This window comes from Sturnira hondurensis, unplaced genomic scaffold, assembly GCF_014824575.4.
Source record: "Sturnira hondurensis isolate 20B ecotype Veracruz unplaced genomic scaffold, ASM1482457v3 Scaffold0008782, whole genome shotgun sequence".
In the NCBI taxonomy this organism is placed as follows: domain Eukaryota; kingdom Metazoa; phylum Chordata; class Mammalia; order Chiroptera; family Phyllostomidae; genus Sturnira; species Sturnira hondurensis.
In genome coordinates this window covers 6746016-6769143 of record NW_028081413.1, presented here as the reverse complement: position 1 = coordinate 6769143, position 23128 = coordinate 6746016, and the positions used below count along the sequence as shown (strand labels likewise).

At 40.8% G+C, this 23128-nt stretch overlaps 1 protein-coding gene across 1 annotated transcript in view; it reads left to right on the top strand.

Annotated features, from left to right (window-relative positions):
- The first annotated feature begins 2212 nt into the window (after positions 1-2212).
- Positions 2213-23128, top strand: part of FMN1 (formin 1) — a 265054-nt gene continuing 244138 nt past the window's right edge. Inside the window, exons 1-2 of the mRNA XM_037056139.1 lie at positions 2213-5061; positions 6728-6845. Of these exons, the coding sequence (XP_036912034.1) occupies positions 3679-5061; positions 6728-6845 (1501 nt within the window). The 5' untranslated portion in view covers positions 2213-3678. The remainder of the gene's footprint in view (positions 5062-6727; positions 6846-23128) is intronic.

The following is a 23128-nucleotide window of genomic DNA, read 5'->3' as shown; positions in this document are numbered from 1 at the left end:
AATATTTTTCATGGTCATGAGAACCAGTGGCCTGCAAGAGTGTCAGTGTTCAAAGATCTGTTTGAGCTATGTTGCCGTTCCTTCCTACTCATGTTCGTATTGAGGTGGTCACTGATGGCTTTCATTCAGAATTGTTTTAGGCCCACCTATTGCTGTTCAGACTGGGTTTGGGATTTGAAGTACTTGGTTATAGCCTGTGGACGGAGTCACCTCTTTCTTGGCTGCTTTCCCCTACTAAGCTACACATTTCATGAAGGTCTTAGAGGGCTGGAGTGTTTTCATCTTTATATCCCTGGAGCTTTGTACACAGTTGGTGCTTGATCAGGATTGTTGGGTGAATACATCATCGTGCCAGGAGCCCACTTCGCGAATGAAGGGCAACTGCATGGGCAGGCTGGAAAGCTTCTTTCTCTGTTAGAGTCCAGAGAATTCTGTGTGTTGATTGTGAGCAGTAGAAAAGCCCAGTAGGAAATTTTGCTTACTATTTCTAAGCAGCCCCTCTAGATTTTTTTCCTAAATTACAACAAGGGAAAAGAATGGTCATTCTCACCCTGGATGTTGTGGCTCAATGGACTGAGCACCAGCCTGCGAACCAAAGTGTCACTGGTTTGATTCCCAGTCTAGGGTACACACCTGGGTTTTGGGCCAGGTCCCCCGGTAGGGGGCATGTGAAAGGCAACCACACACTAAAGTTTCTCTCCATTTCTCCCTCCCTTCCCCTCTCTAAAAATAATCAACAAAATCTTTTTTAAAATAATGCTCATTCGCATTAAGTTCTTTGTGAGATTAGTCTTCTGTGGCATCTCAGAGGGCAGAGTACATCACATGTCCTGCTGAGACCGCCAACCACGTGGGCCGACACATCTTCACACTTCTTACCTCAGGTGTGTGTGTCATCTGATTTTGGCAGGAGGCAGAAATCACGGTTTTAGAAGGGTGGTTAAGAGTGTGGATTCTGGAGTCTTACCACCTGGATTCAAGTCCTAGCTTTACCACTCACCGATGCTGTGAACCTGGGGAAATCACTTTATCTGGCTGTGCTTCCAAGTAGGAAAAAGAATAATCCTGACCTCGTAGCTATGTACATCAATCAGTTAATATAGAACAGTGCTTGGCACACACTAAACACCTAAGAAATGTTAGACACTATTACCATTCTCCACTCGTTAGCTGTGCAACCTGGAGAAGTTATGTTCTCCTGGCCATGGTTGACTCACATTTAAAGTGAACCTAAAAATAACTTACCCACCTTGAGATGCTAGAATCAAATCATCTCCTGGGACCCAAGACTTGTCCCACCTTCCATGATGTATTGGAATTGTGATTACTGAGAGGATTCTGAGACTTTGTCATTCTGCTCCATATTGTAGTGTAGAAGAAGGGCCAACAGGTCTTTCCAGTTTATGTCCCATGTTGCCCAAATCTGCTGAGGGTTCCTGAAATACATTCTGGAAGTCAGTAATTAGGTATGTCTGAGAACATGGAGCTTTCTCAGTTTCAGAAAGGAAACACCAAATATGTGCATGTCTCCTCCCCTCACTGTATGCTATCACAAAGTGGTAGAGCTTATGAATGAGCTGGTGTGATGATTCCTTCTTTCCTTGGGCTTGGAGAGGAAGTCAGATTTTGTCATTGCGCATTTTCTCTAGACAGGAAGCTTGTTCTGAGAGTGGAGTGGCACCCGTGAGTATCCTGCATGCGTGGTGCCCTTTTTGATCATGTGTGCCATAGTTGGTAATTCCAACACATACTGGGATCAGCAGCAAACAGGAAAGTATCTGTTTAGACACAGGGTCAAACCATGGGTTAGGATGTACTGTCTTCACTTTCCCATAGAAACTGATGGAATATATTACAGTGTGTACCCTTTTTTGTACAAGGGGTCCTTCTGGACACATTGCTAGAAATGTATTATTGCAATCCGAATTTCTCAGTATTAATATTTATTGGGAAACATGATACAAGTTTTCAGTGTGGGACCCACAGCCATTCTCTGCTACAGAGAAGGTAAGGCTGTCCTTTGCCTGTGGCAACAACTTCTGTTTTGCAGAATAAATCGCCTTGTGCATTTAACACTGGGCTCAATCTTCTCACAGTGTTGCTCCAAGAGAGTCAGTGATTACTATTAAGCCCTGGTTACTGTTAAACCCTGATAACTATTAAGCCCATTTGACTTTCCTGACCCAGCACAGTGCCCAGGTGCTCACTGAATGCCTGCCGACTGGACAGGATTTGAAAGAGAAACACCTGAGACCCTCAGGTACAAGAGGAAGCTGTCCCAGGAGGCAACCAGGCAGCTGGGAAACAGGACTGCAATTTTTCCACGACCTCAGTTGCCAGGTTCCCAGCATATAAACAGAGTACTAAGAACTACTTTGAGCTGATGTTGGGTGGTTGATTTGTCTGTCCTGTTTTTGTTTTAGGCAAATTGGGTCTGTGATAGAGACCCAACTGATAGAGACCTTTCAGATGTTTTGTCCCTTAAGGGAATGTGGCTCTTCAGGGACCTTTGATGAATTACCGTGCCTAACAAGGCAGGTTGTGTGTTACCTTGTACCATTGCCAGGTTACATTTAGTTGGTTGGATCACTGAAGCAGAAAGAGGTGCCCTTTGGCTTCCAGGATTCCTAAAAAAGCCAGGAAGTCAGAGCTGCTGAAGAAGCCCGAGGATGGCAGGGAGTGTGCAGGGTAATCACTCCTGCTGGGCTAGGGCTGTTTACTCTGCCGCCCCAAGGCTGGTGGACACAGGCGTGGTGGGCGTGCTTGGCGGAGTACCTGTTTGCGGAGCACTGAGACACCGGGGCAGGGCTGAACCAGCAGTAACCTGAAACCAGTCCTGTTGGTTTTCCTTCTCGGGTCCCACAGCTAAAATCTGCATTCCTGAAGAAACCTGCAGGGAAGCGGAAGAAAGCACTTAAAAAAAAATTAAAGGGCAGTAGTTAGCTGCTTTTGCCTTCCAGGCATTTTGAGATCATCCGTTTCTTTCTGTACTTTAATTTCTTCGCTTTGGGCTTTGTGAGTGCCTTGTTGATCTCTCTGTATGCCCTGCTAGTTTTTTTGGCCTGGGTGACCCAGGCTTCTGACCAGAAGTTAGATGGCAAAGTAGGGCCTGTAAGAAGTATTTCAGTCCTTTTCTGCTGATTCACTTTTGAATTTCTTGGGCTGCTCCGGGGGTGGCGGAGGGCTGTCAGGCTCGGCTTGCCGGCTCAGCACTTCTGGGAGCCCCACTTGCTCACCAATGAGGAAGTTGAAAGCAACCAGGAGAAAGACAGGCACTGGGGCGGAGCCGTGGTAAAGTCCTGGGCCGGGATGACTGGGACAGGCTGACTTTCCTTATGACAAAAAGCCTTTTGTCCACGGGAATAAATGCGGAAGTCCCAGAGGAGCAGCGTCCCCAGTCTGTGTGTAGTAAGGTGCACAGCCTCGCTGCCTCGGGGCACAAAGCTCCACGGACTTTTTACAGCTGCCCTGGGTGCACCCCTGTCGCGCAGTCCGGAAGGGGAGCCCGGTGGCGACTGACCTGAAGGAGACCGGGAGTGCTGGCTCTGCGGCCGGGCGGTCTGGCTGCCGGCTCCTGTTGCTCTCCGTCCTGTAAGGGAAGAGCTGATGGAGTGGATAAACTGAGAGCAGGGGAAGTAACCCAAGTCAGAACTTCCACTGAGGGCATTGCTCCGAGACATGGAGGACGGTGATAACTCTGTGAGCGGCAGTGATGTCTCGGAACCAGACACATCTGAAGCTGGACCTGACATGGCTCAGTCGATCCTGAGCAAGTTCTCCGTGAAATCCCTGTTTGGGTTTACCAGTAAATTGGAACCTGTGAAGCCTGAAGGAGACGAGGATGTGGTGCTGAAAGCGTTCCACAGTGTCGTGGTGGATCCCACCCCTCGGCAGGATGATGCCCGCCATGGTTCGGATCAGCAGGAGGCAGAGGCTCCGGGACCACCTGACCTCAGAAGTGAAGGGAAGCCTGCGAGGGTGGAGGCAGAGATGGGGTCAGAGGGAAGTCAGGGGAAAGCAGAGGCAGGGATTTCTCTCCCTGGGCAAGAGCTTCTTCCACTCACAGCTTTAAGCACAGATAATGTCCTTTTGGTTCGCGGGACCCTCGTGAACACCACCAGTGATTCTGAATCTGATGATGGTGGGCAGGAGCCAGAAGACAGAAGCAACACCAATGGCCCAAAGTCCCCTGGTATTGTTTTATCTAAGCCATCGGAGAAGCCCAAAGAAAAGCCAGGAGATTGTAGGGAAAATATTGCCACTAGGGAAAGGGATGACGCAGAGCTGGGTGCAGAAGGTCCTCAAGGGACTCCTTCTGAGAAATGTAGCAAACCGCACCCTGGTGATGGTGGTCCTCAGACGGAACACAGCCCCGACCGGGTACAAGCGGGAGAAGAAGGCTCCCAAATTCTACCTGTGGTAATGGACCAGAGCTTGAGTGCTGGTATCACTGAAAGTACCCCTTCTAAAAAAGAAGTCCCTGGAGAGAAGTCATTCCAGCTTCCAGCTTTTTTTAGTGGGCTTCGTGTGCTAAAAAAGGGGGCTCCAGCCGAGGGTGGGGAGACCATCACAGAAATTAAACCAAAGGATGGGGACTTGGCTTTGCTCAAATTGACCCAGCCTGTTCACAAGTCATTAGTACAGACAGTGCCACAGACAGTGAAGAAGACCGGGGAGAAAACCAGTGATCTGAAGGCCACTCCCACTCTCCTGGAGCAGCTCTCCCAGCTACTCAGCATTGACATGCCCAGAGCAGAACTGAAGGCAGAAGACCCTGAGCGGCCCCGGGCAGAAGAGATGGGCTGCAGTGCTGCCCAGGAGAGCCAGAGCGGCCCCGGAGAAGCCCCAAGCCAGGGTGGAGAGGTCAAGCCAAAGCCACCAGAAACCGCCCTGGAGGCCTTTAAGGCCCTATTCATCCGTCCCCCCAAAAAGGGGACCACAGCGGATACCTCTGAGCTTGAAGCTCTCAAACGCAAGATGAGGCATGAGAAGGAGTCACTAAGAGCTGTGTTCGAACGGTCCAAGTCAAGGCCAGCGGACGGCCCTTCGGATTCCAAAAGCGTATGTAGAATTGGGTTTTGCATTTTGTCGTAAAATGTGCTGCTGCTGTATTTCTTGAGGTTTCCTATCAGAGTGAATCTTGTCACCTATTGTTATTAACGACTGTCTTTTAGGTGAAAGATGATTATATTGAAGTTGCCCTTGTAAGGAGTATGGAGTTGGACAGAAGTGTTTTCTTTCTTCCTTATGTTTTTATGGATTGTTATAAGAGAGATATATGTAAATAATGTGCCGATGGCAGAGGAGACTGGTCAGTCCAAGTTTAAACATTAATAGTAAATGTTCTCACAAAAACTAAGCAGCAGGAGGATGTGATGCATGATGGAAACATAGCCCAGATATTTCCTCACCACTTAATTATATACCTCAGTGAAAAGTATTTTTCCTTTGTGCATACGCCTACTGTTTGGCGGATGGAATACTTGTTTGTGATGTAATGTAAATGTTCCCTGTCGGTTACAAGGCATTCTGATTGAGCACTGGATTTATAATGAGGCCTGAATTTAAATTCTAATAATACCACTTACTGTTGGGATGACCTTGGTTATCTTCAAGCCTCAATCTCCTCAGGAAGAAAATACCCAAATAACCTTCCTTTTATATGCTGGTTGTGAAGCTTAAATGAAGTTCATGTGTGGTAACTATGTAACTAATAAAAGCTGTTATTCAAAGAAAATTAATTCAGTAATTATAGAGACTACCTAATAAATTTTAAAGGTTTCTACGGACAAAAAGTAGAATTTCTTGGTTTGTGTCAACTCAGAATACAGTTATTCCCTTTTATACATTTAACCAGTTAAAATGCTAAACATTTTAAAGCCTTTGAAAAATTATTTTGAATTGTAGTTAAAAGCTAAGCACAATATACCACTTGCATAGTTGTAAAAATCAACTGAAACAAATAGCTTGAATTTGAAAGCCATTTCACTATTATTATTTTAATAGGAAAGAAAAAGAGAATTGAAATAGCAATGTGGAGTGCTCAGAGAAGTGTCTTGGCCTACAGCTAATGTCCATGGAAAATGCACAAGTAGTCATTATGGGATAAAGAGTCCTGGGCTTGTTTGGGAAACACTTGTAAACATACCTGATTGTAGTACATTTCTATCTGTTTCTTCGGCTCAAAGTATATTTGTGCATTTTTAAATAGTTACACAATAAAAATCATCTATCAAGGGTCGTGTAATACTTGGCCTTGAGGGGTTTTTTATTGACGTATAACCCACACATAACATTGTATTAGTGTCAGGTGTGCGGCATGAGTCGACATGTGGATGTACTGCAAAACAATGACCACAGTAAGGCTCTTTACCTTCTATCCCCATATGGAATTACGAATTTCTTTTCTTGTGATGAGGACATTTAAAATTTACTTTATTAATAACCTTCAAACTCAAAACACAATATTATTGAACTGTAGTTACCATGTGGTACATTAATGACAACCTTATGGCCTTGAGTTGTTCGTAATTTTCACTTCCACCGACCGGTCACTTCACATTTCTGGGAAAGGATCATTGAACAATGATCCTTTGGCACAATGCACAACTGGCCATTAATATTCATTTTGATTCCTCTTAGAGTGAGCATGTTTGTTTTGGGGGGAAGATTGGCGTTCACCCTATTTCATGGAGCGTCTCCTTTTCTTTGCCCACTGTGTAAACAGCCTGACCACAGCCCCACCGAGCAGGACGACAGGACTCCTGGCCGACTCCAAGCTGTCTGGCCACCCCCAAAGGCAAAGGACACAGAAGAAAAAGTGGGACTGAAGTACACTGAAGCAGGTAATGCGGAAACGGGCCAGGTACCCAGCATGGGTCTGTTGCTGCTACGGCTTTTAGTTATAATTCAGAAGACTCTCAAAATTAGGGGTTTTGTTTCATTATAAAGTGTAATACTGGAGGCTTTTCTTTTTGGTTGTGCCTTTAAAATGAACCCTTGCCCACTTATCGTTAAAGAATCTCAGAATCTAGACGAAAGGTGAATGCAGTGGAATGAATGAAGGGGGGCACGTGTGTAAAGTAGGAGACCCTTTGGGGAACTGATGGAGAAGGCAGATTACAAATCCCTCAGGAAGCAGGTGGTTGGCCCTCTCTAATGCGTGAGCTGGCAGGGTTGCTGGAAGAGGCAGAGTATGACTCTTCGGAGCTGTAATCTGATTTGCTGTTTGTCTTTGAGTAAAATGCTTTTGAGCTACAGGAACCTTGTGCAGAGTGAACATACAGATACCATATCAGTTACTCTCTTACTTTTGTCAGACAAAGCTTTATTTAATGCATGGCCATTTTTAAAGGAACCTAACTCTCTGGAAACCTTCCCAGGAGTTTTGCATGAATATATTTAAATGGCGTGGGAATGTGGGTACTTTCACTCTGTTAAGTGAGGGGTTCACATGAAATTTTAAAAAGGAATGAAGAATGAGAGGATAGTATATCCTACTTGTATGTGTGTTTGTCTGTGCATGTCTGTAATGAAACCTCTATCATCCTGATATTTGGAGATGACCTGTGTAGGCTTGCATTAGATTGGCCCAAAAAATTTAGTTCGTTTTTTTCTATATGATGTCTCTAGTAGTGCGTAGTTGTCTTTAATTTCATTTGAAATAATTTTGTTAGATTGTATTGTGGCAGCTGTCATATCAGCATGAATTTTTTAAAAACCATCTAAATTGGTGAATTTTTGCACAGCCATTTTAATACTGAAGATGGAAGGAAATAGGCAACATTTTGGCATATTATACTTTATTACTTCAAGAAAGTGAGAAACGCAACTCAAATGCAAAATTTGATTTGTGCAGTGTATGAAGAAGGTGCTGTGACTGACTGAATGTGTCAAAAGTGATTTGCAAAGCTTCTTGGTACTATTGACATTTTGGCCAAGTAATGATTTTGCTGTGGGGCTGTCTTCTGCATTGGAAGATGTTGAGCCCCTGGCCTCTGCCCACCAAATCAATACATTTATTGGTGAAAATGAAAATGTGTCTTTTTATTTTATGGAAAAAACCTAAATGGACTTTTTGGCCAGCCCAGTGTTTTGCTGATTGTCTTAGGTGTGTGTGCATATTAAGGTCAGTTTATCTGCTTATAGACAAGTTCTTCTTTTATTTCTATTCATTGATAGACATAAGTGGATCAAGGTTTTGTTGATTTAGTAATATATGGGTTTTCTGCAGTATCATAAAATTACGATGTTCAGCGATTGAGAACACAGGTGAATCCTGAGTTGGCAGCCTGATTTCTTTCTGCCTCCATTCACACGATTGCGTACCTCTGACTACCTCAAGATGTCAACTGCTTTGTAGCATTTTTCTCCTGCAATGCTTGACTTACAGGATGAAAACTATCATATCCTTAGTGAATGTGAATATAGCTATTCCAGTCTTCTCGCTTACATCTGAATTTCCAGAATTGGAATGCTTTTTATTGCAATATTGAACCACATACCAAATAATTTTTCTCATTACCTGGCCCATTTTGAACAGGTAAAAGTGCTGAAGTTTGCCTTTAATGAAAACCAGAGTCCTGTGAGTTCTCATGTTGGTGATCTTAGTCTCACCCCATCAGAGTATCTGGGCAATCTTCCTTGTAACCTGCTGGATAGAGAAAAAAATACATGGCAGGAATATTTTGGGCCTGTTTATACTTCTAGTCGTCACTTCTGTCCTCTTCTGTTTCCAGAAGCTCAGAAGAGCCCTGCAATTTACCTCGTCTGTGGCTTTCTCGTTTTTTGTTTTTCTTTAATACAATGAAATGTGCTCTCAGAGATCTCTAAGGTTTTGGCAAATGGCAGAGGAAGGGGTGAATAATGATAGTTCTCCTAGGTAGACGGTGATGGCAGCGTGTGGCAGAGAGGGCTGGCTGACCGGTCCCTGGCTGGTCCCCATCCAGGCATCTAGGTCCCTGGCCGGTTCCCATGAGTGGCAATACTGTGGCTTAATTACCGTGCTCCTACATCTGGTGCTCAGTTTCTTTGGAGCCTTGTAGTTGTTCATTACTCTGTGCATATACTTTGGTAGCGGTGGGGCGGGGGAGGGGGTATCAAAGAAGAATAAGATACCTCATGTCTCAGGAAACTTGTTTGTTTTGCCCACTACTCAATGCTAGCACATACTACTAGCTTTGTCATTTATTGTTAATTTTGAGGGCATTAATATTTTTCTTGTTATTGTCTTAAACTCTGTTGTTGAGAAAACTGGAGACTTAGAAGCATTTGGTTTATAACAACACATTCTGTGGTGTTTTCACTGGTTTTCCTGCCTTAAGGAAGCACACAAAATTTGCCACTCTTTAGGAGTCACAGAGACAGAAAAAATCAATACAAAATATTTCAAGGTATTTGAAGTCTTGTGATTTTATTCCTTCAGTGCTTTTATTTTTCTCGGGGTGTATTATTCATTAAATTGGTGGAACAGGAGGTCACAACTAGCATTCATATTTCTGTTGTGCACTAGCAATTCTGAGCTGTTGACATCCAAGCCTAGTTCTTGGCAGAGATGGACCAGAGATGGTGTTTTTCTTTGTCAGTGTCACACTGTCCTTATGCTGCCCTAGGCCACTTCGGACTTGCTGCTGCTTGGGTTTCCCTCTATTCAGAGTTTATCATTCAGTGATCTTCTTTCCTCAGGGCTTAAGGTATCACCTAATACTGTGAACTCACTTTTGTTCAGGATAAAAAGAAAAAGAGCTGATATCAGAGAAGCTGTCCCCTTAAGCTACTGCTTCTTGAATCCTCATAGCCAGATGAGGGTAGGTAGCCATTGTTGCTGATGTCATTGCCAAGGATGCTCTCTTTTGCCATTTCCAAAGCCATCAGCATCATCGTAGCTGCTGACACTGTGACTACCTTGGCAGCTAAAGCCTTTGGCTCCCACTGGAGCCTCCGATGCCACTGCGATGACATTGTGCCCACCATCCAGGGAGGTTCTGCTGCCAATCTCTGAGCTCTCGGAGCCTTGTGGATGTGCCAGTTGGGAGAAGCACAAGAACCTGCAGGAGGTGTCAGTTGGGGACTGTCACAGGTGCTGGGGTTGACCTCCCCTATTCAAAAAGGCCCCCGTGTGAACTCAGTTCTGTGCCTGGATGGCTGAGCTCACATGAGTGAGAACCACTTCCTCCCGTCTCCTGTGCTGTGCTTTCTTACATTATTATCCGTGCAAGTCTGCCTTGTGTTTGGAATGCCTCACCGCACTTTCGAGTGAAAAGAGAATCCACCCCTCACCTTTTCCTTGGAATTGCGCTAGAGACCATCTGGGTGACACACCCCATGTTCTTCTCAGAATTGTCTTTTCCCCTCTGAGTACAGGAGCTTGCTATTGAAACAAGCTTGTGGATAGTCTTGCTTTTTCAGGAGAAAAATTTTAGTGGACTCCTCACATCCTTAAACAGTTACACATGGTGAGTCCTTGCCACTTTCCTGTGGAGCAGACCAGAAATACCTGGGTACAGTGAGCTGGATTGGCTTGTGAAGCTCAGAGCTAAGGAAAAGCGATTCACACCAGTGAAAAGGTGTTCCGTGAACAATACAAGGAGAGAAAAAGGTCTACCTTTAGATGTATGGTAAAAAGCAATTTGTCTCATGAGAAACAGATAACCTGTGTTCTATCCCTTTTCTAATACACCATCCTCTAGGTACTGAGTTTATACAAGGGTTAATAAAGTCTTTAAAACAAAAAGCTAGAAAGTGTAGGTATCACGGAGTCATCGAATCACAGAGTTAACATAGTATTAAACTTTTCATTTCAAACTTGAGTGAAAATTTTTCTAAATTACCTTAGGTCATATTTTTCCTTTTGTGAAGTATAAATGCACTCAGCCTTATTTTCCTTTCATTGCAGATATTACTGTATCAAACAGGGTCCTGTTAGGAATCAGGTAACACTCAAACTGGGTTATTTGACTGAGTTTATTAGAGACTGTTTACAAAGGTGTGGGCAGGGTCTAGGAAAAGCAATAGGAATGAAGCAGTAGTCTGGGACTGCTAATGGTGAGAGTTTTTTACAGCCCTATTCCTGAAGGGACAAGGGTCAGAGAAGCTATTGGGAGTCCCAGAACTTCAGAGGGAGGCTGAGTCATATAGAAAGCACCGCCTAACAGGAGCCCAGCGGGAGCAGAGCCTTCAGTGGAAGGCTGCAGTGACCTCCTGGGATGGACTGGGGCCGAGGTGTATAAGTCCCCTGATCCTGTTCTGCTTTGTGGTCTCCCACTGCCCCACCATTCACTCCATTGGCCAAACCCAAGGAGAAGTCAGAGGACTGGAAGCCACTTTATGCCATGCTTTAGGCTAGAAAATGTGGGCCAGGATAGGGTGCTTAAGCTGGGAGAGTAGATCTCAAAAGTCAGATAGAAGATGCCCAGCACAGGTACACTGCCAACAGACTCCAGTGACAGAAGGTTCTCACGCCCCTCAGCCTGCATAGATAAGGACTGGCAGCTGGTTACCCCTCACCACACAGGACTCCACACAGGCGTGAAGAAAGTCTCCTGTTTCTTTGCCATCCCGTGGAGGCCTTGTGTTTTCTACTCCAGTCAGTAGCAAATCTGATGGCTCTCATTCAGAGCCTTGCTCTGCGGGTATGTACTTCTTAATGAAGAGGCTTTGTTTGCTGATTCAGCAAATCTGCCATAAGTTTTATATGTTTTTTTGTATATAGCAAAATAATATTTAGAAAATACCACAAAGCGAAAGAAACTTTACGTGATCGTGTTCCATAGAGAAACCATTGCCAACATTTTGCATTACGATAGGCCAATGTAAATTTAAAATTTAAAATTTTGTTTGATCACACTCTGCAGACTGTTTTTTTTAATTTGAAAAGTTGAGTATTTCTGAGTGACTTTTGCTACATTTTAGCAATGATTATATTGATAATTTTCCAGTTAATATGAGTAACATAATAATGGAAACAATAATGCTATAAATACTTTTGCTAATGCTTTTATTTTTAATTATGTTAGGATAAATTCCTCTTAGTGGAATTGCTAAATATAAGGGTATATGCCTTTTTAAGTTTTTGTTGCATGATAATGAGTTGCCCCACTTGTTTTTTCATTCTGAATATCTCTAAACAAAGTTCAACATTTTAGAACAGTGAAATATTTTTTCCTCTTTATCATCTGCTTTTAATTTCATTTGTAATTTCTGGGGCATATAAGTTTTAAACATTTTTGTAGTCATATCTACCCTCATTTTTTTGTTTCGCTTTTCTTTTAGCTTAAGGAAGACTTCCTGTGTTCAAAAACCATCTATGTCTTCAAATTTCTTAAGTGATTTCTTCCTACCTTTCCCTTTCTCCTCTCCTTCATCCCATTTCCTGTCAAAAATTAATTTTGGTGCATAGCCCGAGGTAGGGATCTAAGACAACTTTTTTCCTGAGTTGTTAATTTTACAACAGGCTTCTGGAATAATTAATCCTCTGTGTGCTAAGTTCAGGGCTGCTGCGAGCTTTCTGTTCTCTCTGACATGTTGGTGCCTTCGTTATTGCAGTGTGATGGTGCGTCTCAGAGTCTGTCCAAGTTGTCACGCATCTTTTCTGAAAACATGTTTTGGTCTTCCTCTTAATCTTGCAGAACATTTTAGTTTATTTGGTTAAGTTTCAAAAGGATCCCTTGGGATTTTTATTGGAGTTACATTAATTTTTAAATGAATGTGAAGGGAGGTATGAAAATTGAGATCTTTAATGTGCTTAATATTCTACCTAGGAATATAGTTTATTAAACTATTCGATCTTCTTTTATGATTTTCAGTGAAATATATATATCTTTACTTTTAAATAAATCTATTTCCAAGCATGCTATTTTTAAAAAATAAATTCAATAATGAAGTTATATGTGATTTATTTTTCTTAAAAGTCAAATGTATTGCTAAGAATACTGTGACTTAAGAAAGCCAGCTCTGATGAGTGATTCTTAATATTCTGTGACAACTTTAAAAGCCAAGTAATGATAGAAAGCTATGTAAGAAGACACTGTAGTTAATTTTGCATATATTTCAGACCCTCTACCCCCTAATGAAGCTAATGTTAGTGAGATTAAAATGGTACCATTTGGGAAACTGGCAGTCACTTAATTACCCATGAAATGAGGGAGAAAAAAGTACAATGAAAAACACTCATGTTTTCTGAAACAAGATGAACTGTGCACATTTGGTTTCTCTTCCATTGTACACCTGGAAAAGCTCTTCTCTCCACTGTCTGCACCTCAGTGCTGGCCTGGAGCCAGGGGATGGCAGGTAGATTGCCCTTCTGAGAGTGACACCGTGGAAAAGGGGACCTAGCAGGGGCATCATGGTCATTGGAGCGAGCAAGGCGTCAATGCATGTGGCATCTTTTGGGGCCTGCTCACACCACCCAGAACCTAGGAGTAGCTCAGGTACATCCTATTTAGAGTGTTTTTGGACCAGGTAGAGAAATAACTCATCCCTCAGCTTAGCAGAGATCTGCCTACTTTCTGTTTTGTTTCTAATTTGGGTTCCTTGGTTATAAAGTGATAGAGCTGTTGGCCACTCTTCCTAGTGAGTCAGACATCCTTGCCTCACCAGCCAGGAAGAGCTATAAATATTTTGAAATACTTTGCTGGCCTACTGTACTTTAAAATTTTTCTCCATTCCTAGCTAACAGGCTGCAATAGCCATGAGTGAATTTTCCTTTAATGTCATGTGTCTAGACAGATTATCCCGAGTGTCTTCTTTCTCAGTCTGGGCAATAGGTTTGTGCATTGTATGTTTGATTGCCTTTGTGTTATGTCACCCTCGTTTGCATGGAGTGATAATAACAGTGAACACACTAGAAGCCGTACAGACTAAAGACCGGTAACCCTTGCATTTCTGTGGCTGTAGAAAGAGGGTGTACTGGGAAATGAGGGGGGAAGTGAATGTATTGGGCTTCCACTTACTGTATAGCTGGGAGCCTTGGGGAGGAGATTTACTTCTTCGACACAGATGGGAGCTAAAGCTTGATAAGAAGCAGGGGGTACCCAAAATTGGACTGGCAACTCAGGAATTACATGTTGTAGCAAATATTAGTAGATGTCTTTGGCTCAAGGGAGTAGAAGCAAGAGATTAATGTGGTACAATTCCAGATTTCATAATTTAAAAAAAAAATTAGAGCTGCAAACATCTTAGGAATCATTTAGTTCATCCTATTTATTTTATAGATGAGGGTCAGAAAGGTTATTACTTACTGAACGATACACGTAATTAACTGAAGAGCTGGAATTATCATTTGAGGAGAAGACCACAGTTCCAAGTTGAGAGCAGTTGGAGAATGATGGACTTTTTTATGCCCCTACATTGACATTGAAAGGTCTCTCAAAGAGAGCACATAGGGATGGTAGTATTTAAGAATTATGTTATTTAAAAAAATGGGAGCTGGGTGAGTCAATATGAATAATAAGTAAGATGGTATGAGTCTAGACCGGCTCAACAGACATGCCCTCAGAGATTAAGTAGGTCATTTCATGCTGGCTCACAAAAATAAAAAAGCGGAGTTTTGATAGTATTTTTAAATGCTATCAAGGCTCACTTAAGCAACTTAAAGCGAATAAAAATGCTTGTGGTTTGCACATTCTGGGTGTGGAATAGCTGGTCCTAGGGTATGAATATTCTATGTCCATAGATGATAGGAAACAATTTTCCAAAGTGAGGTATCAGTTTATGTTCCCACCACCAGTATATCACAGTTCCAGTTGCTCTTCATCTTTGTCAACATTCGGTGTGCTTGGCCTTTGTTAGTTCAAGCCATTCTGGTCTTAATGGTGTTTTCCTAATCAAGCGCTTTTTCACACATTTATTGACAGTTGAATATCCTTTTTTGAGAAGAGCCTGTTCAAGTCACTTGTCCAATTTTAATAGGTTGTCTATTTTTATCGGGAAAAGAAATTCTTCTATGCTGGGTATAAACCCTTTGGTTAATTAAGTTGAAAATATTTTCTCCCACTCTGTGGGTTGTCTTTTCTCTTCATGGTGCCTTTTGATGAACAGAAATTCTCACTTTCACTATAATCAATCTTGGCCTTACGGTTAGGACATTTTGAGCCTTTTTCAATTCATCTTTTCCCAACGCAGTCATGAAAATATTCTCTTAAATTATATTTAAAAGGCATTGGTGCTCTTCATTTGCATATAGACCTACAATGTTCTGGGCATTAGTTACTGTGTACGAGTTGAGGTGACGTCATTTGTTTTCTCCATATCAGAATAACATAGAATTACTTATTGTAAAATCTAAGCCCCCTCCTATGAAGCTGTCTATTGTGTTCCATGGTTCTCTAGGCTTATCTAATCTCATAAGATTTTAACCTTGTTAATAACTATAACTCCATGGTAAAAAATCTACCAGAGTGTCCTCTTACCTTGGTTATTCTCAGCTCTTTGTATTTCCATGTAATTTTAGAATTAATTTTGATATTATTATTTTTATTGCATCGATATCTTTAAAATACTGAGTTTTTAATTACATAAACATAGTGTATCTTTCCATAAATAAAATACGTATTTGAATGTAATCTTTTCTCATTTTCTCAGTGTTTTATAATTTTCTTTGTAGAGGTTTTACACAATTTCTTTTAAATTTAAATTACTAAGTATTCTAAAATTTTTGATGCAATTGTGCATGTTTTTTAAAATTCAATTTTCTGACTATTTTGTTAAATAGAAAAAGCAGTCTCTCTCTCTGATATTGACCTTGTATTCAACTTTGAATCTTGCAAACTACCACATAGTTTTTTGTTTTGTTTATTTTTTAAATAAGGAGCTCTTCCCATGTCTATACACACAGAACATTCTCATTCTATCTCATTCTTTTAAATGGCTACATAGTGGTCAATAAAATAGTAACTGTATATTGATCTATCCCTTTACTTGATGGATTTTTAAAAGATTTTATTTATTTAAGGTTCTTAGGATATAATCCTAGCAGTGGAATTGCTGGGTCAAAAGGCATCTTCATTTTTAGATTTCTTAGAAAATTCCATACTGTTTTCCATAATGGTTGTACCAGACTGCAATCCTAGCAACAGTGAACTAGGGTCCTCTTTTCCCCACAACCTCTCCAACATTTGTTGTTTGTTGCTTTGTTTATGATAGCCATTCTAATCCAAAAGAACCTATGCACCCCAATATTTATAGCAGCACAATTTACAATAGCCAAGTGTTGGAAGCAACCTAGGTGCCCATCAGTAAATGAATGGATCCAAAAACTACGATACATTTATACAAGGGAATTCTGTACAGCACAAAGAAAGAAGGAGCTCCTACCCTTTGCAACAGCATGGATGGAACTGGAAAGCATTATGCTGAGTGAAATAAGCCAGACGGTGAAAGTCAAATACCAAATGATCTCACTTTTAACAGGAACCTAAACAACAAAACAAACAAGCAAGCAAAATATAACCAAAGACACTGAAATAGAGAACAGGCAGACAGGGACCAGAGGGGAGAGGGGAGGGAATTTCAGGGGAAAAGGGGAAGGATTCACGGGAACAAGTATAAAGGACACATGGACAAAAACTAAGGGGGGTGGAAATGGGAGGGAGGTGGGGAGCACTGGGGGTGGGTGGGCTGGGAAGGTAGTAAAAGACAGAAAACTGTACTTGAACAATAATTAAATTTTAAAAATTTAAAAAATATTTATTTATTTTTAGAGAGAGGAGAAGGGAGGGAGAAAGAAAGGGAGAGAAACATCAATGTGTGGTTGCCTCTCATGTGTCCCCTACTGGGGACCTGGCCTGCAACCCAGGCATGTGCCCTGACTGGGAGTTGAACCAGTGACCCTTTGCTTCATAGGTCTGTGCTCAATCCACTGAGCTACACCAGCCAGGGCTTGATGGATCTTTTAATCACTTAGAATCTCTTACTGTTGCAAACAATGCTTTTGTGAAATCATAGCACATCTATTTTGTGTGTACTTGTAAATACTTTGATAAGATAGAAGCAGAATTGGGTTACAGTCCTTGCCCATTTTAACCACTGGTAGATACTGTACAATTGCCCTCTCAAAATATTGTACCAATTAATTCTAAACTAAAATAAAAATGTCCATTACTCACATTTCACCAATATTCATTTAATTTATGCCAATCTAATGGTTAACAACTTCATACACTTGCTTAAATTTGTATTTCTCTGGTACTGGCATGGTTGGCAATTTTGTTCATTTTATCTTCTTTTGTCACTTGCTTGCTGGTGTTCTTTGCATTTTTGTATATTGAGTCATTAGTCTTTACTCTTGTTGATTTGAAGAGGCTTTTTATATATTAAGGAAATTAGTCTTCTGTTGTATATATGTTGGTCTTAGTCTCCAGCTTGCTCTGTCTTTTACCTCCTGCTGTCTTTCATTATATGGAAATTTTGTATTTTATGTAGCCATATCTTTTCTGAATTTGTTGTTGGTTTAAGGACGTCTTTCGTAACCTAAATTTTAACAATATGTCTATTTTAACTAGAACACACACATATATATTTCTATTCTTTTTCAATCTAGAATTTGTTTTTGTGTGGGTGTATTAAGGGTGGCAGTGTGTTCTGATGACTAGGGAGCTTGCCTATGGAATCTACTGTGATGGAGCCAAACTTTAGTCTTCAGCAGTTACTGAAGCCAAGTCCACCTTTATTGGGCAAGTTACTGGGCAAGCTAATCACCTATTTATGCCTTGTGTCCTTTATTTGCTTTTTGATTTGAAAAATAAGGAAATTCTTTGTTTTCAGTATTCAATGAAATAATGCATTTAAAGGCCTTAGCACAATGCCTAGCACATTGTAAAATCAAAATAATGTACACTGCTATTAGTTTGTTTTACCCAGAGAACTACTTGTCCCGAATCTATTTAATAAATAGATCATTCTTACTCTTCAGATATGGAGTGCCAGCTCTTGTGTTTGTATACAAATTCCTTTTTATGTGCTGATCTATTTTTAGATCCTTCAATACCTTTGTTGAGATGTTCAGCAAGACCTAGTGGTAATTACATGTCTTTGCAATTAATGCCATTTTAAAGTTATTCAAATATCTGGTAATCAGATCACTTCAATTTTTTTTCTTCTAAATGTTGTTTTGGTCTCTGTGCATATAAACTCTTAGACATGAACTTGAATGTTAGTTTCTCAAGATCTGATCTCATTAGAATTATATTAAATTGTAGATCAACCTGAAGGAGCCTGCTAATATGGAGTCTTCNTAGCACAATGCCTAGCACATTGTAAAATCAAAATAATGTACACTGCTATTAGTTTGTTTTACCCAGAGAACTACTTGTCCCGAATCTATTTAATAAATAGATCATTCTTACTCTTCAGATATAGAGTGCCAGCTCTTGTGTTTGTATACAAATTCCTTTTTATGTGCTGATCTATTTTTAGATCCTTCAATATCTTTGTTGAGATGTTCAGCAAGACCTAGTGGTAGTTACATGTCTTTACAATTAATGTCATTTTAAGGTTATTCAAATATCTGGTAATCAGATCACTTCAATTTTTTTTCTTCTAAATGTTGTTTTGGTCTCTGTGCATATAAACTCTTATACATGAACTTGAATGTTAGTTTCTCAAGATCTGATCTCATTAGAATTATATTAAATTGTAGATCAACCTGAAGGAGCCTGCTAATATGGAGTCTTCCCATCCAGCAATGTCATTTATTTCTCTACTGTTCAGGATTTCTTTTATGCTCTTCTGTAAGGCTGTGCAGTTTTCTTCTTGCACACTTACATTAATTTCTGTGTATTTTATTATAAATGGGATTCATTTCCCATTTTAATCAGTTTAATGGTTTTTAATTGGTTTTATTGATATAACAAAGTGATTGATTTTCATGTTTCCAATTCTGACTTTATACTCATCAGTTTTACAAGTTTTTCAGTTGAGAGCCTTGGATTTTGGGGAGGAGTAAATAGACGGATCATAACAATCCATGTGTTTTTTTAAATTGTAGTAAAATGTACATAACAAAATTTGCCAACTTAACCATTAAAAATTTTTAAATAATTTATTTATTTACTTTTAGAGAGGGGGAAGGTAAAGAGAAAGAGAGAGAGAGAAGCAGCAACACACTGAGAGGAACCTCAGTTGGCCCTCTCTTGCATACCTCCAACCTGGGGCCCTGGCCCACAACCCAGGCATGTGCCCCCACTGAGAATCGAACCAGCAACCTTTTGATTTGCAGGCTGGTGCTCAACCCACTGAGCCACAACAGCCATGGCACAATTAAAATTTTATCACTTCACTCATAAGCATTTATTCACTTGTTGCATATGTAGTACATAATGATTTACATAATAGGTGAATAGGTGTTAGCCACTTCTGAGTACAGTCCAGTAGTGTTGGGTATATTCATGTTGTGCAATGGATCTCCAGAACTTTTTGTTCTTGTAAAACTGAAAATATACCTGTGGAGGACAGAGGGTTCCATGGGGTGACTTCTCGGGATTGACCAGCTAGATCCAGGCTGGAACAGAGACTGCTTCCTGTAAATCCCCTTAGAGACTGTCTGAGTGACCCCTCCCTTCTGCCTCAGGCATGCTGGTTTCCAGAGCGGCCCTGGCTCTTCCAGGGGCAAGCATGTAAGGTCCATCCTTCCCAGTTCTGTAGAATTGGTTAGCACCTGCCGTATTATAGCATGGAAGATATCCACGCAGTCTTGTCATTCAGGGTGTGCCTGGGAGGTAAATTCCCTTAATAAACTCTCAACAGAATGACGGGGTTGTCAGCCTCTTTCTGTGGTCTCTTAGCCTGGGAAGTCACACAAACAGTACCCGTTAAACAACTCCCACTTCTTCCCTTCCCCCAGGCTCTGGCAACCACCATTGTATTCAATACTTTCCGTTTCTTTGCATTTGGCCACTTTAGGTACCGCATATCCTTTATGTACCCCTTATCTGTGGGAGATATGTTTCAAGATCCTCAGTGGATGCCTGAACCTGGGTATAGTACTGAACCATATATATACTATGGTTTTTCTTATATTTATGTATCTGTGATACTGTTTAATTTATAAATTAGGCACAGTAAGAGATTAGCAATAATAATAAAATAGAACAATATAACAACATGCTTTAATAAAAGTTTTTGAGGGCCATTATTAAGTAGAATAATTTGGGGTAATACGGGTTACTTGAACATGAGCACTGTGATAACTGTATCAGGTGAATGTGCTGGATGAAGGAATGATTCACGCCCTGGAGGGGATGGAACTGGATGGCGTGACATTTCATCACGCTGCTCAGAATAGCGTGCAATTTAAAAGTTACAAATTGCTCATTTCTGGAGTTTTTTATTTTATGTTTTCAGACCTTGGTTGACTATGGGTAACTGAAACCATAGAAAGTGAAACCGTGGGTGAGGGTCCACCGCTATAAGTGGAATTGTACAGTATTTGACGGGCTCATTTCACCCTGCATAATATCCTCAAGACTTATTATTCATGTATTGATCTCCTTTATAAGGCTGTATATTTAGTTGTATATATACATATATTTGTTTATCCTTTCAAGTCTCAATGCACAGTTTGGTTGCTTCCACTTTTTGATTATTATGAATGATGCAATTATGAACATAGGTTTACAGACATGTACACCATGAGACCTGCTTTTAAGTGGGGTGGCTTGATCTTATGGTAACTCTATTTTTTATTTTTTGAGAAAACTCCATGCTGTTTTCCATAATGTTTGCGCCACTTCATATTCTCACCAACACTGCACACAGGCTCCAATTCCTCCATACCCTTGCCACCACTTGTTATTTTCTGGTGTTTTTCTTTGGGCCAGTTTGCTTAATAATAGTATCTCATTGTGCTTTTGATGTTCATTTCCTTACTGATGAGTGATGTTGAGCATCTTTTCATGTGCTTATTGGCCACCAGAGTGTCTTCTTTGGAGTTATGTTTTGTGTACTCAAATCCTTTGCCCATTTTTGATCAGGTTTTTAACAGAAAATAAAACACAAATTGTTACCTATCTTTTTACTAATCCTTTTCTACTGTCTAGGACCTCAAAACAAAGCTGGAAAAGTATGAACTGTAGCCATTGTTGTGTAATTTTTGATTTTATAGGCTTCCCCCTAATGTATTCCAGTTAAGAACATTGGTCAGAGATTTTCGATCAGTAACTTCTTACCAAGTTAAGGAATATGTTTTATACCTGGGCTACTAAGTGTTGGCATCACAAAGAGGGGTTTGACTGTAATGTAGTAGGGGTGTATTTATTGAAACGACTGTGTGATTCATGTGGTTTTCTTTGACCTGATTATCTAGTGATTACATTTTAGATTTATTGGTGTAGAACCATCCCTTCATTTTGGAGATAATCCTATTTTGTCATGATAAAATGCTACATTTGATTTACTAACTTTTCTGGTCAGTTTAAATAAGAAAAAGTCTTAGCCAAAAAGAATGAATTTGGTGCGTTTAAGATAAGGGAAACTAAAGGAAATTATGGAGACATCTTCTATATTTTAACTGGCAACATATGCTGTGACTGCACGGTAGAGCACTACATTTGTTGAAACAGGAAAAACAGCCGAGTGGTTTTCAGATCTGTCTTGCGTTACATTTTTTCCCCTAATGTTAAGATTCCTTCCATGTAGCACCGACCGAGATGAGCAGAAGTGAACTTTGGGGGGAAAAAGCTGCTATTGTGTGCTGAGCTGCACCACAGGGCTAGGACAGACTCCTAGGGGGTTTTCCTTGACCAAGACACGTCCTATTCTATCCTGTTTTGTACTCTTAGAAGTGGCAGGTAAGTAGCCCTGACATCAGAGTTACTGAAGCTCCTAGATCATATCTAACTCTTATTTAGTAATATCTGGCACATTATTAGTGTCTAATTTATTTGTATTATTATTCCATTATTACAAATAATGTATTTGTTTATTCTGTTAACAAATATTTACTGAGCATCTATATTGTGTGATAGGTGTTTGGAGTACAAGATCCTTGCACTCAAGGAGCTCATGGTTCTGTTTTGGGTCTTTGTTGTTGTTGTTTTGGTTGTGGGGGGTATAGGTCGGTGGTAGAGAGTAGGGTGGGAAAGAGTGGGGTGGGAGAGAGGTAAACGATACACTAATAAGTGCAATAAAACATTCTAATTCTCTTATTGAAGAATGCATGGCTTGTAGTAGAACACAAAGGGGAGTCTGGTCAGTCCTGTCTAGAGAAAATAGGACAGGCCTCCTGAGCAGGCTTGGGAAACAGTGGGCTGGGTAACTCAGGTAGGTGGAGGAAAGGTAGACCAAACATGCAGAGTAAAGACAGAGTATGGCTTGTGTGAAGGATTGCAAGTAGTGTATTATGATTGATAAGGGACAAGGGAAATGATATGCAAGGGCTGTTAATGCCTGTTGGCTTGGAGAAGGGTGCTCTTTGCGGGAGAGAAATTACATGGCCTGCTGTGACGAGGACGGTGGGGTACAGACAGTGCCAGGAAGGTTTTAGGCAAGGGAATAATGGGACAAACGTGAGTTTTGTAAGACTGCTGAGGAGATATGAAGGATAATTGAGGATCTGGGAATGAGGTGGGTGGCTCTGCGGGGAAGTAGGGAGAGCAGTTTGGAGTTCCTGCAGTGGTCCAGGGGGCACATTAGGGGGGCAATCGGGAATCTATTTTCTTGTGAACAAATACATTGAAAATACATGATACCAGAATTGGAGTTAAAAAAAATCAGTAGGTACTTGGTTTTCATTTTAGGTGATGGCTTATCCTCTTGCTAAATCGATTGCCAGGTCTATTAGAAACATAAAATAATTGAAATTTAAGCTCATTTCTTTGTTTAACATGGAGTGAATGTGGGACTTAATAAGGATAGATATTAGTGTTCATTACATCTATGGGTTACCTGATTTGTGGATAAAATGTATGTTCGGCTCTAGGTCAATTTGTCTGAAATGAACTCACATAAAACCAGTTGTCTAACAGCAGTGTACCTACATTAATATTATCAACAACATGTTTTTATTAATTGTCATGTTTGCAACAAACAAAACCACCTGTAGCCATTCCACCAGGGTCTCCCTCTGATGACCCGCATGCTTTCTAAGGATAGCGGCTGCTCCTTTCTGTATCATCCTTTTCAAACTGGGCGAACT